The following is a 15,379-nucleotide window of genomic DNA, read 5'->3' on the forward strand; positions in this document are numbered from 1 at the left end:
GATCGGTCTTAATTTGGATATCCATTCTGTGGAAAATCTGACTGTAATAAATTGATGCACGATCAATTGCACAAAGACTAAAGTTGGGTACAACTGTGGCTTTATTACAGTCAGATGCGAGGCCTCCTGCTGCAGCTGGCGAAATGGCAGGGCACTGGAGGTCATGCATATTTATACAGTTCTCCCTGGGCGGAGCCAGCCAGCAGGAGCTACCGGCGAACCTGTAGTGCAGGTCCTACCTTACATCTCCTATTACAGTGGTTCACCACAATGGGATCATGGCTGATCCCATCCTAGCCTCAGCTTCACCATCCTGCCCATTGTCCATAACCCTTCAACCCATTACAAATTAAAAATCTGTCTAACTCCCCCTTAAATTTACTCACTGTGCTGGCATCCACTGCACTCTTGGGTAGCAAATTCAACCCATTCACAACCCTTTGGGAGAAGTAGATTTCCCTCAAATCATTTTAAACTGGCTTTCTCTTATTCTGAGATTATGACCTCTCATATTAGAATGCCCCATGAGAGGAAGCATCAGCTACATGTCTACTTTGTCCATACCTTTTAGCATCTTGTATACCTCAATTAGATCTCCTCTCATTCTTCTAAACTCTAGAGACTGTAGGCCTAAACTGTTCAATCTCTCCTCATACGACAAAGCCCCTCATCTCTGGAATCAATCTCGTGAACCTCCTCTAAACTGCCTCCAATGCCACAACATCATTCCTCAAATAAGGGGATCAAAACTGATCACCAATATCTTGTATAATTGTAACAACACTTCCTTACCTTTATACTCAATTCCTTTTGCTATAAATGCCAACATTCTATTTGCTTTCCTTATTATCTGCTGCACCTGCTTGCTCATTTTCTGTGACTCTTGCACAAGGATACCCAGATCCCTCTGCATCGGAGCCCCCGAAGTCTCTCCCAATAAGTTGCCTTTCCATTTTTTCAGCCAGAATGCATGACCTCATAGTTATCCATATGAGGAAAACTCCATCTTCCACATTTTGGCCCACTCTCCTAACCTATCTATATCCATTTGTAAAGTTCTTATTTCCTCATTGAAACTTGCTGTCCCGCTTATTTTTGTGTCATCGACAAATTTGGCTATAGAACCTTCTATCCGTGTATCCAAGTCACTAATATAGATTGTAAATAGCTGGGGCCCAAGGACCTAACCCGGTGGCACCCCACTAGTTACATCTTGCCATTCAGAAAAATACCCATTTATCCTGACTATCTGTATTCTGTCCGTTAGCCAGCCTTCTATCTATCTAAGGTAACAAATTACCCCTAATCCCATGTGATCTTACCTTATGAATCAATCTTCTGTGCGACACCTTATCAAACGCCTTCCGGAAGTCCAGATCTACTACATCCCCATTATCCACTTTGCTTGTTACATCTTCAAAGAACTTTAGCAAGTTAGTCAAACATGATTTGCCCTTCACAAAACCATGCTGACTCTGATGGATAACTTTCCAAATGTCCTGATATTGTGTTCTTGATAATTGATTCCAACAATTCTCCAACAAATTTTCCGGCGCCGTTTTTCGGGCGGCGGCGGGGTTCACGCCACACCGGTGGGGGACCGTTGGCAGCGGCCCCCCCGGCAATTCTCCGGGCCCCAGTTGGCCGAGCGGCCACCCGTTTTTGGCCAGTCCTGCCGGCATTGGTTAAGCATGGTCCCACACGGCGGGATCTGGTCGGTAAGTCGGCTGGGACGGTCCTCGGGGTGGGGGGTGCGGGGGGGGGGGGGGGGGTCCACGGTGGACTGGCCTGCGATCGATGGCCACCCATCTGCAGGCGGGCCTGTGCCGTGGGGTCACTCCTTCCTTCCGCGACGGCCCCTTTGGGCTCCGCCATGGCCGGCGCGGAGACGAGCATGTGCCAAAACACGCTGGCGGTTCCGCGTATGCACGAGGTCATGCCTTTGGCGCATGAGCGAACCCACGCAGTCCCTTCGGCGCCAGCTGGAGTGGCGCTAACCCCTCTGGTGTCCACCTATCCCCCGACAGTGCGGAGAATTCCGCACTTTCGGGGGCTGTTGACACCAGCGTGTTTGGCACCGGTTCTCCCTCTGGCGGGGGGACTTAGACCCCAGAAGGGAGAATCCCGGCTCAGGTGTTAAACTATCTGGTCTGTAATTTCCCACATTCTGCCTCCCTCCCATTTCGGAAAAGGGCATTACATTAGCATTTTACTAATCCACTGGAACCTTTCCCATGTCCACGGAGTTTTGGAATACTGTCCTGGCTGATTTTCCTTTATTCACCATCTATTCATTTCAGCACACACAAACTCTGCTGTGCATATCCTACTGCACACCAAGTGCAACTCACCTCTCCCCTCTGTGCTCTTTGACCTACATTGGATCCCAGACCACCAACACGTCAACTTACCATTGACGAGAAACTGAACTGAACTGACCATATAAATGTTATGGCTACAAATGCAGGTCAAAGACTAAGAATCTTTTGGCAAATAGCTCACCTCCTGACCCCTCACAAACTTGTCCATCATCGACAAGGCATGAGTCAGGAGTGTGATGGAATACTCCCCTCTTGTCTGGATGTGAGCAGCTCCCGTACCAGCCTCCCCGAACAGGCGCCGGAATGTGGCGACTAGGGGCTTTTCACAGTAACTTCATTTGAAGCCTACTTGTGACAATAAGCGATTTTCATTCATTTTCATTTCATTCATTCATTCATTCCTACAACACTCAAGAAGCTCAACAACAACCAAGCCAAATCAACCCACTTGATTGGTTCAATCCTTCCACCACCGATGCACATTTATCGCCGGCTGTACCATCTGCAAGATGCACTGTGGGAAATCACCAAGGTGCCTTCGGCAGCACCTTCCAAACCCACGACTACTATCATCGAGCAGATATCTGGGAACATCGCCATTGAAGGGCCCCCTCCAAGTCCCTCACCATCCTGACTTGGAACTACATCGCCAATCCTTCACTATCATTGGGTCAAAATCCAGGAATTCCCTCTCTAACAGTACCGTGGGTGTACCTACACTTCAGGGACTGCAGTGGTTCAAGAAGACAGCTGATCACAACCTTCACAAGGGCAATTATGGAAAGATTACAAATGTTTGCTGAGCCAGTGATGCCCACAAACCGCAAATTAATTTTTAAAAATGTAATAGCAGTGTTTGAATCCCTTCTTGGCCTCAGCCCTCTATCTGCAAAATCTCCCCCAAGCACTAAAACATTGTAACATTGAAAGTCGGAACAGGAGGAGGCCATTTGGTCCTTAGAGCTGGCCCCATCATTCAATATGACCATGACTGTTCCTCTATCACAGTACCACACACACACTCTCTCACCATACCCCTTGATGCCTCTGTCTTTCGCAAACTATGATCTCTTATGCACCCCTTCACTATACTTGCCCCACCATTGGTGGTCTTCTCTTCAGCTGCCGTGGCCCTGAACTCTGGATTTCCTTTACAAACCTCTTTATGTGGAATTTTCCAATTTTCACACTAAAGTGCCATGGTGGGAGTGAAAAACGGTAGTTTCCCGCCAACCCCAATGGCAGGGCTTCAAGCCGTATCATCCACTCAGAGAGGGCCGCCTGCGATTTGCCCATCATGCCGTGACCTCTCTACCACCTTGCCTCAGTCTCCAAATTTAAAACACAGCCGTGCACAGCAGGACTGATGCACAGCAAGGAGGTGACCCAGGAACCAAAGAAGACTGCTGCGCCCAAATTCAGCTACATCCCCTGGAGCGGCTGATGGACGTTGTTGAGGGTCCACCGCAATGTCCTCTGGCCCGCTCCAGCCACAGTTTCATCAACCTCACCATTCCGACTTGGGAGACGGTTAAATTCCAACATCACGATCCTCATTCCCTTTGAGGAGTGTGTCATCGTGTAGGCTGGTGAGGACGCAGTATAACCTCCTTGCTCTTGTATTCTATATCCCCATTAATACATTCCAGAATATGTATGCTTTCTCCACCTGTCCAGCTACCTTCAGTGATCTATGAACCCAGGTCCCTTTGCTCCTGCACCATCTTCAGAATTGTATCCCTTACATTATATTGTCACTCAATGTTCTTCCTGCCAAAATACACCTCACATTTCTCTACATTGAACTGCATCTGCCACCTTTCTGCCCATTCCAACAACTTGTCTATGTCCTTTTGAAGTTCTAAACTGATCTCTTCCTGTTTTACAATACTTCCAAGTCTTATGTCATCCGCAAACTTTGACATTTTCCCCTGCACGCCAAGTTCTGGATCTTCCTAATCATCCCATGTTTTTCCACGTGACTATTAATTCTATCCCGAATAAAGACAGATGTAAAGTATTCATTTAACACCTCAGCCATGCACCCTGCCTCCATGTGTAAATTCCCTTAAGTTCCCTAATTGGCCTTACTTTTTTTCACCACCCTTTAACAATTTATATGCCGATAGAAGATTTTTGGATTCCCCTTTGCGTTGGCTGGCAGTATTTTCTCGCAATCCCTCTTTGCTTCTCTAATATGCCTTTTCACCTCCTCTCTGAACCTATGGTTTTCCTCTTGGCTCTCAACTGTGTTTCCCATCTGGTACCTGTCAGAAGCATATTTTTTCTTCTATATTAATTTCTACTTCCTTTTTATCCAGGGAGCTCTGGATTTATTTGCCCTATCTTTCCCTTTTGAGGGAGTGCACCTTGACTGTACCTGAACCATGTATTTTATGAAGGCAGTTCATTATTCAGCTACAGTTTTTCCCGCCAACCTTATGTTCCAGTCTATTTATCCCAGATCTTTTTTTGGCCCATTGAAATCCACATCTCACCATTTAATTATTCTTACTCTGGATTGTCTATTCTACTTTTCTATTATCATCCTAAACCTTAGAGTACAATGTTCACTGTCTTTGAATGACTGAATGATCGAATGATACTTGAGCTACTTAGCCCACCACATTTCCAAGAACCAGGTCCGACAGTGCATCCTATCTTGTTGGACTGGACACAAAGCAATAGAAAATTTTCCAGAACACAAACTCGGAGCTGTTGCCCCTCTCCACTCCTTCCACTGTCCCAGTATACATTCCACGAACGAATGTTCCCCATTATAACTATTCAATAATGTTAACATCTCTCTGTAATTTCCCTGTAGATTTTTTCTTCTCCATCCTTACAACTAGTTGATGAACTATAGACTACACCGGGCAATGTAATTGCATCTTGGGCGTCATTCTCCGCCGGCGGGAGTCTCCGTTTTGCCGGCGCCCGGGGGTTTCCCGACGGCGTGGGGCTGCCCCACAATGGGAAACCCCATTGACCGGCCGGTGTAACGGAGCATCCCGCCGGCGGGTCGGGGCAGATATGTGGCGGGGCGGGATGGAGAATTTTGCTCCTTGTTCCTTGGCTGTAGCCAAATTGATTCTGCCCTTGAATCCTCTGGGACATCCTCTTTCTCCAGCATCGCAATGCAACCGTTACAGGCACTCCTCCTCCTTTCCTTCCCTTCCTATCTGTTATGAACACCTTGTAGCCAGGAATATTTAACACCCAGTCTTGCCATTCCTTCAGCCAGGTCTCTGTTGTCTCCACAAAATCATACTTCCATGTGACAATCTGCGCCTATAACTCCCCAATCTTATTTATTATTTACTATGGATGTGATCTCTCCGAATGGATGATTAGCCAGGTGTTTCCTGGCACTCGGAGCGCTGAGAAAGACCCCGCTATCTAACGCTCATTCGGGTAGATCAGTGGCCTCAGCGGGGAATGCACAGCTAAGGCCACACTTAGCCCCGTTCCATGCACTGAGGAGTACCGCTCACTGGAACTCCTCGGTACAGGGAGAGATGGGAACACCATTTTTAAATGGCTGCCCAATCTCTCGAGCAACCGACGTGATCCCCAGACCAGCCCCCCCCCCCCCCCCCCCCCCGCCAAGTCCCAACCCACATAGGATGGGGTCCTCAGTCACCCCTGTACCCGTGCTGTGCACCCTGACCCAATGCACACCGCTTGGAAAATGCTAGCGTCGCACCTTTGCAGTGCCAGCCTGGATGTGCCTTGCCAGCTGGCAGTGCCACCTGGGTGTCTTGGTAGTGCCAAGCTGGAACCCAGGTGGCACTGCCAGGCTAGCAGTGTCAGGATACCTGGATCGCACCAGCATTGCCAGTGTGCCACCCTTCCCAGAGGGAAAGCAGCAGGGGGCTTCCAATTGCCTGGGGAACCCCACGAGTTCCGTCTGCTCCCTGTTTGTAAGGATCAGTACTGAACGGCGCTCGCCTAAGGTCTCCAAAGTGAGGCGGTTAGATCCCATGCCTTGGTTCTATCTCAGGTACACATATTAGAATGAGACTAGCTGTTTCACCCTAATATGTAGATTTGCCTGAAAGCTATCCTGCCCACAATGAACATAGAACATAGAAAATACAGCACAGAACAGGCCCTTCGGCCCACGATGTTGTGCCGAACCTTTGTCCTAGATTAATCATAGATTATCATTGAATCTACAGTGCAGAAGGAGGCCATTCGGCCCCCTGAGTCTGCACCAGCTCTTGGAAAGAGCACCCTACCCAAACTCAACACCTCCACCCAACACCAAGGGCAATTTGGACATTAAGGGCAATTTATCATTGGCCAATTCACCTAACCCGCACATCTTTGGACTGTGGGAGGAAACCGGAGCACCCGGAGGAAACCCACGCAGACACGGGGAGAACGTGCAGACTCCGCACAGACAATGACCCAGGCCGAAATCGAACCTGGGACCATGGATCTGTGAAGCAATTGTGCTATCCACAATGCTACCGTGCTGCCCTTAAGAACAAATAAATCTACACTATATCATTTTCCCGTAATCCATGTACCTATCCAACAGCTGCTTGAAGGTCACTAATGTTTCCGACTCAACTACTTCCACAGGCAGTGCATTCCATGCCCCCACTACTCTCTGGGTAAAGAACCTACCTCTGATATCCCTCCTATATCTTCCACCTTTCACCTTAAATTTATGTCCCCTTGTAATGGTGTGTTCCACCTGGGGAAAAAGTATCTGACTGTCTACTCTATCTATTCTCCTGATCATCTTATAAACCTCTATCAAGTCGCCCCTCATCCTTCTCCGCTCTAATGAGAAAAGGCCTAGCACCCTCAACCTTTCCTCGTAAGACCTACTCTCCATTCCAGGCAACATCCTGGTAAATCTTCTTTGCACCTTTTCCAGAGCTTCCACATCCTTCCTAAAATGAGGCGACCAGAACTGTACACAGTACTCCAAATGTGGCCTTACCAAAGTTTTGTACAGCTGCATCATCACCTCACGGCTCTTAAATTCAATCCCTCTGTTAATGAACGCGAGCACACCATAGGCCTTCTTCACAGCTCTATCCACTTGAGTGGCAACTTTCAAAGATGTATGAACATAGACCCCAAGGTCTCTCTGCTCCTCCACAATGCCAAGAACTCTACCGTTAACCCTGTATTCCGCATTCATATTTGTCCTTCCAAAATGGACAACCTCACACTTTTCAGGGTTAAACTCCATCTGCCACTTCTCAGCCCAGCTCTGCATCCTATCTATGTCTCTTTGCAGCCGACAACAGCCCTCCTTACTATCCACAACTCCACCAATCTTCGTATCGTCTGCAAATTTACTGACCCACCCTTCAACTCCCTCATCCAAGTCATTAATGAAAATCACAAACAGCAGAGGACCCAGAACTGATCCCTGCGGTACACCACTGGTAACTGGGATCCAGGCTGAATATTTGCCATCCACCACCACTCTCTGACTTCTATCGGTTAGCCAGTTCGTTATCCAACTGGCCAAATTTCCCACTACCCCATGCCTCCTTACTTTGTGCAGAAGCCTACCATGGGGAACTTTATCAAATGCCTTACTAAAATCCATGTACACTACATCCACTGCTTTACCTTCATCCACATGCTTGGTCACCTCCTCAAAGAATTCAATAAGATTTGTAAGGCAAGACCTACCCCTCACAAATCCGTGCTGACTATCCCTAATCAAGCAGTGTCTTTCCAGATGCTCAGAAATCCTATCCTTCAGTACCCTTTCCATTACTTTGCCTACCACCGAAGTAAGACTAACTGGCCTGTAATTCCCAGGGTTATCCCTAGTTCCTTTTTTGAACAGGGGCACGACATTCGCCACTCTCCAATCCCCTGGTACCACCCCTGTTGACAGTGAGGACGAAAAGATAATTGCCAACGGCTCTGGAATTTCATCTCTTGCTTCCCATAGAATCCTTGGATATATCCCGTCAGGCCCGGGGGACTTGTCTATCCTCAAGTTTTTCAAAATGCCCAACACATCTTCCTTCCTAACAAGTATTTCCTCGAGCTTACCAATCTGTTTCACACTGTCCTCTCCAACAATATCGCCCCTCTCATTTGTAAATACAGAAGAAAAGTACTCATTCAAGACCTCGCCTATCTCTTCAGACTCAATACACAATCTCCCGCTACTGTCCTTGATCGGACCTACCCTCGCTCTAGTCATTCTCATATTTCTCACATATGTGTAAAAGGCCTTGGGGTTTTCCTTGATCCTACCCGCCAAAGATTGTTCATGCCCTCTCTTAGCTCTCCTAATCCCTTTCTTCAGTTCCCTCCTGGCTATCTTGTATCCCTCCAATGCCCTGTCTGAACCTTGTTTCCTCAGCCTTACATAAGTCACCTTTTTCCTCTTAACAAGACATTCAACCTCTCTTGTCAACCATGGTTCCCTCACTCGACCATCTCTTCCCTGCCTGACAGGGACATACATATCAAGGACACGTAGCACCTGTTCCTTGAACAAGTTCCACATTTCACTTGTGTCCTTCCCTGCCAGCCTATGTTCCCAACTTATGCACTTCAATTCTTGTCTGACAACATCGTATTTACCCTTCCCCCAATTGTAAACCTTGCCCTGTTGCACGTACCTATCCCTCTCCATTACTAAAGTGAAAGTCACAGAATTGTGGTCACTATCTCCAAAATGCTCCCCCACTAACAAATCTATCACTTGCCCTGGTTCATTACCCAGTACTAAATCCAATATTGCCCCTCCTCTGGTTGGACAATCTACATACTGTGTTAGAAAAGCTTCCTGGACACACTGCACAAACACCACCCCATCCAAACTATTTGATCTAAAGAGTTTCCACTCAATATTTGGGTGGGATTCACATCGCAATGTCTCACGAAATCCCTAGAGGCGTGGCGAGCCAGGTAGATCCCGGAAGTGGGATTTCCCGGCATCTACCAGTCGGGTTGTGTCGGACTGCACTGCTTTTTGGAAACAACACGACTGGTAGATCTCACCCTATAGCTCATGCATTCACACACGGTAACCCTAATTTAGAAGTCATTACTTTCTCCAACACCGCCTATTAATTTACTATTCTCTACACTGGCACGACCTGTCTCTCCCAGTATTTTGTGCACCCTGGTATTCCTCTCTAAATTCCCTCTTGATTCCCACACCTCTGCTGAGTTAGTTTAAATTCCTCCCAAAAGAACTAGCAAAACACCCTGGAAGGAAATCAGCCCCGCATCAGCACTGTTCAGGTGCAAACCACCCGACTTGTACAAGTGCCCTCTTCCCCAGAGCCACTCCCAATAATCTAAGGTCCTCTCTCCCGCAACTTCCTTCCAGCCATGTGTTAATCCACCTTATCATCCTATTTCTGTACTGTCCTGCAAGTGGCATTGGAAATAATCCAGAAATTATTACATTTGAAGTCTGCTTGCTAATTTTCTACCTAGCTCCCTAAATTAAGATTGCAGGACAACATCATCCTTCCTACTTAAGTGATTGGTATCAATGTGGACCATGACCACTTGCTGTTCTCCCACCGCCAGAAGAATGCCCTGCAGCCATTCAGTGGCATCCTGAACCTGGCATCAGGAGGCAACGTACCATCCTGTAGTCACGGCTACAACCACAGAAATGCCTGTCTGTGCCCCTAACTATTGAGCCTTTTTACTATCACTATTGTTCTTCCCTTCTTCTTTCTTCCCTCGTATGCAGTTGAGCACCACAAGCACCCTTCACAAAACCGTGTTGACTATCTCTAATCAAATTATTCCTTTCCAGATGATTATACATCCTATCTCTTATAAACCTTTCCAAGATTTTGCCCACAACAGAAGTAAAGCTCACTGGTCTATAGTTACCGGGGTTGTCTCTACTCTCCTTCTTGAACAAGGGGACAACATTTGCTATCCTCCAGTCTTCTGGCACTATTCCTGTAGACAAAGATGACTTAAAGATCAAAGCCAAAGGCTCAGCAATCTCCTCCCTTGCTTTCCAGAGAATCCGAGGATAAATCCCATCCGGCCCAGGGGACTTATCTATTTTCACACTTTCCAGAATTGCTAACACCTCCTCCTTATGAACCTCAAGCCCTGAAGGATCTTGCTAATGTGGAAGGAGGCGAAGCCCCCCAGCGTGGAGGCCTGGATAAATGACATGGCTGGGTTCATTAAGCTGGAGAGGATAAAGTTTGCCTTGAGAGGGTCTGCGCAGGGGTTCTACAGGCGGTGGCAACCGTTCCTAGATTATCTCGCGGAGCGTTAGATGAAGGTCGGTCAGCAGCAACAGCAACACAGGGGGGGGGGGGGGAGGGGGGGATGTCTTGTGAAGGGGGGGGGGGAGGGAGAGAGGGGGGAAGGGGGGTCTGCCTAGAGGGTATTTGAGCAAGAGAACACATGAAAGATCTGGAAAACTGGCATGTACGGGAGGAATCCAGTGTACAAAGCTCTAACATATCGTTTTACCATGTTTATATCTTGCTATGTGCGTTTTCTTTCTATTTTGTTACGGGGGGGGGGGGGGGGGGGGTTTGTTTGTAAGGGTGAAACATTGTGTTAAAAAACTTTAATAAATATATATATTTTTTAAAAAATGAACCTCAAGCCCTTCTAGTCTAGTGGCCTGAATCTCAGTATTCTCCTCGACAATATTGTCTTTTTCCTGTGTGAATACTGACGAAAAATATTCATTTCGCACCTCTCCTATCTCCTCGGACTCCACGCACAACTTCCCACTACTGTTCTTGACTGGCCCTACTCTTACCCTCGTCATTCTTTTATTCCTGACATATCTATAGAAAGCTTTAGGGTTATCCTTGATCCTACTTGCCAAAGACTTCTCATGTCCCCTCCTGGCTCTTCTTAGCTCTCTCTTTAGGTCCTTCCTAGCTAACTTGTAACTCTCGTGCGCCCTAACTGAACCTTCATGTCTCATCTTCACGTAAGCCTCCTTCTTCCTCTTGACAAGTGTTTCGACTGCTTTAGTAAACCACGGTTCCCTTACTCAACCACTTCCTCCCTGCCTGACAGGTACATACTTATCAAGGACATGCAGTAGCTGCTCCTTGAACAAGATCCACATTTCCATTGTGCCCATCCCCTGCAGTTTTCCTCTCCATCCGATGCATCCTAAGTCTTGCCTCATCGCATCACAATTGCCTTTCCCCCAGCTATAGCTCTTGCCCTGCGGTATATACCTATCCCTTTCCATCACTAAAGTAAACGTAATTGAATTGTGGTCACTATCACCAAAGTACCTCCAAATCTAACACCTGTCTTGGTTCATTACCCAGTACCAAATCCAATATGGCCTCGCCTCTCATTGGCCTATCTACATACTGTGTCAGGAAACCCTCCTGCACACATGGTGGGCTCCTCATTTTGAATCAACAGCATTTGTTCCAGAGATATTTAAGATACTAGTTTCAGTTTTACCAGATTACTTCTTTTGTGAGGGCCACAAAGAATCCAGCATGAGTTTGTAGAGTCAAATAGAAAGTAACATTATTTACAACAATATGGACACAGCAACAATAGTTCACTATTGCTTCTTTCTCTATTGATACCATACTGGCCAGCTCTATTTATACAGCTGCAAGTACTAATGATTGCACCCCCCCCTCATTGGCGGAACCCATGATCCCCAAGAATCATGGGATAAACAATTGTCCCCAGCCAATAGGATCCAGGCAAGTTATAACAACTTTCAAAGTTAATATAAAATTCTATCATTTTATGATCACTCTTCCCTGGAGGCTCCTTTACTACAATAAAATTAACACTGGCTCATTGCACACTGCTAGATCTAAAAATTGCCTGCTCTTTGTTGATCCCTTGTTAACTGATTTAGAAAACTGCCTTGAATGTATGAACTCATCCTTCACATTACTACTGTAAAGAGGTTTTGCCCAATCGATCAAATGCGAAATCCCCCAGCTGCCAGGTGGTCACCAGACCTGTAAGGACCTTGATGGAAAATAGAAAACTTTCTGGATGTGCTAGCAGGTTGCCAGCAGCTCCTTTACAGACCCTCCAAACTGAAGAGACACGTTGGCCACTTCAGGCTCCGAGGCTCCTTGGGGATATTTATTTTCTGTCAGGCAATGGGGAGAATGTTGTTGAATTACACTGGAGCTGGTCTGAATTGAAATGACCCTCTATCTCAAACAGTTGCGTGTTCAATGAGATGCCTCTCAAGAGCAAAGGAGGAAAAGCTCCCAAATTCCATCCTGTCAACTGTCCAAAAACTGGTGCACACAGGGCGCATTGAAGAGTTAAATCAGTTAAACTGGTCTCAAAACAAGAGAGGACAGGGATAACTTTGGAATCTGCTCACCTTTTTGATCCTCAAGTTCTTTGTTTAAAAATGCAACCTCTTCTATAATTCGCATCTCTGAAGATTTCTTCCCAAGTCCAAGGTTTCTCAATGTTAAATTTGAAAACCTTCTCTGCTCTTTCCACCATTGACCATATTTTGCAAAGACGATACCTACAGAGACAGAGAGACATATTCACCAGGGCCGTATTCAGGTGAAGGGATCATGATGAACAATTAGACTGCTCCCTCAGTCCCTTTCAGACAGGCAGAAGGTGAATTTTGTACTGCTTGCTCAGTTAAATGATTTCAACATGCTGACCAGTGTGGAATGTGCTGCTGATGTACTAAACTTGTGGACCCAAAAGCGTGCCTGGCTAACACGATTCATGGTTCATCTGGACCTCTAAAAGGCAACTCACCAGAAGCTGCTGCATTCAGCAAGTAGGGAAATAGGCAAGAGAGGGTGTTCCCAGGTTTTGAATGCGATGCCGGATACCTTTAAGCAGAGGACTCAAGCTGAAGTAGCCTGCTTTTCAAGACATTGTGTCCCTAGGTTTTGGAGAGGAGCAACAGACTCATTGGACTCATTTTGGCGGAAGTCGATTTGATTGCCTAAGTGGCAATTGGTGAGTTGGCCAGGGACAGTGTTATGCCTGGCAGCAGTGATTGTTTCCTGCAGGATGATTATTAAATAGCTTGGCAGAAGTGTTTAAACCTTGGAAGTGAAAGGGACTGTCTCTCTCTCCTGCTATGAAGTAACAAACTTTATTGTTCTAAACCCAGAGTGTGCTGGGTATATCTTTGCTTTAAACTTGAACTAATCCTGAATGGGCAGAGAAAGTAGACAACCTTGCCAGAGAAAACTACCTCAAGCCAGAAAGAAGAAGTACCGAAACAAAAACTTGAACTCCGGAAAGACATTGGGCTGGATTCTCCGTTCCTGCATCGAAGTGCTGACGGAGGACCCGTGTTGTTTCCCTCCAGAAAACTCGGTGCCACACCTGTACCACTACTGGTGAGGGGCTAGCACCGGCGCCGCGTGAAACACCCATATAACACGCAGAAAATGTTTGAGAATCGCTGGGTCCGTGCTGGATATGCGCAGGGCTGACTAGCTGCAGCCAGGCGCAACCCTACAGCCCCCACACACACACCAATGATGCCGGAAAAGATGGTGCCAGTTGTGCTGGACCGCCTACCTGTCCACCCCGACCCCACAGCCCACTTCTGCCCATCCCCCACTACTCCCTCCAACCCTGGCTGAAGCCCCTCGGCCAGTGGAAAGGCTCTCAGTGGAGTGTGGCAGTGCTGGATACTGCCCACATGCCCAATTCAAACCAAATAATAATAGCCCCCCCCCCCCCCCACCCCCCAATTTCACGAACTTGTCTCTGAAGTCAGGTACCCAGTTACCTTCCCCCGACTTCTCATTCATATAATCGTATATGGGTAAGTCTGGCCGGTCAGCAAAATCCTCAGACTTCTTCACGAGTGCCTCTTTTATAGTTTCATAACCACTCAGTATCACGTTGTTTGTCCATCCAAACTGCATACTGACCACATCGCCATATTTCTTCTGCAGCTTAAAAATGAAAAAAATATGAACTAGGGTGTAACAATATGTATATTGTAAGCAATACAAAGGGTTAACAATTTGATGTTAATGCTGATTTGATTTATTATTGATTTATTATTGTCACATGTATTGGTATACAGTGAAAAGTATTGTTTCTTGCATGCTATACAGACAACACATACCGTACATAGGGAAGGAAGGAGAGACTGCAGAATATAATGTTACAGTTATAGCAAGGTGTAGAGAAAAGATCAACTTAATACGAGGTAGGTCCATTCAAAAGTCATGTTCTCCGCTACGCTTCCTGATGTCGATGACAATCTCCTTTGTTTTGTTGACATTGAGGGAGAGATTATTGTCATCGCACCAGTTCATCAGATTCTCTATTGCATTCCTGTACTGTGTCTCATCATTGTTTGAAATCCGACCCACTACGGTGGTGTCATCAGCAAATTTGAAAATCGAGTTGGAGGGGAATTTGGCCACACTGTCATAGGTGTACAAAGAGCATAGTAGGGGGCTGAGGACACAGCCTTGTGGGGCACCAGTGTTGGGGATGATCGTGGAGGAGGTGTTGTTGCCTATCCTTACTGATTGTGGCCTTTTCACCACCAGATGGAGATGAGGAGCAGTGATATCATGTGACTTCTGGGATTCTGGGTAGAAGGTTGTTAGGCGTGAGTTAAATCATTTGTGTATTTGAGAATTCTGCAGTTAAAAATAGCATAGTTTAATTTAATAAGTGTATACTTTAGGAATACATACAAATCTTATTTAGTCGTGTTAATAAATTCATTTTGTTAGTTCACAAAGCTTGTTGTTCTTTTGTTCAACACTGCACATCCAAGCCATCCAAGTAAAGCAAAACAGAGATCAACACATGGTACCAGGTGAGGTTCCTAAAGTAAAATAAGAGGGAGAAAGAAAAAATCTCCGTTCGGAGAAAAAAACTTGCGACAAAAACATCTCAAGATGTCCCAAAATATTAATGTGGGAATGTGGCACGAAAGTGCACAACATGGTTAATGCCATTGAAGCTTTGGTGCAGCTAAAAAATAAACGATACAGAAGAAGGCCATTTGAGCAGCACACTTAAAAAGACAGCGTTTTCTGGACGGAGACTGGTTTGCACATGTGCACTTGAAAAAGCAGTGCGGTCCAGAAATCGTTCTGCAC

General features: G+C 46.4%; 1 protein-coding gene across 2 annotated transcripts in view; it reads right to left on the bottom strand.

The window, feature by feature from the left end:
• Positions 1–15,379, bottom strand: part of LOC140386679 (cytochrome P450 2D17-like) — an 82,873-nt gene that overhangs the window by 51,095 nt on the left and 16,399 nt on the right. Inside the window, exons 2-3 of one of the 2 annotated variants that reach the window (XM_072469229.1) lie at positions 14,041–14,203; positions 12,646–12,798 (exon numbers count right to left, since the gene is read on the bottom strand). In XM_072469229.1, the coding sequence (XP_072325330.1) occupies positions 12,646–12,798; positions 14,041–14,203 (316 nt within the window). Of the gene's footprint in view, positions 1–12,645; positions 12,799–14,040; positions 14,210–15,379 lie in introns of both variants that reach the window. The other variant, XM_072469228.1, reaches the window with a different exon arrangement.

Source organism: Scyliorhinus torazame, chromosome 12, assembly GCF_047496885.1.
Source record: "Scyliorhinus torazame isolate Kashiwa2021f chromosome 12, sScyTor2.1, whole genome shotgun sequence".
NCBI lineage: Eukaryota > Metazoa > Chordata > Chondrichthyes > Carcharhiniformes > Scyliorhinidae > Scyliorhinus > Scyliorhinus torazame.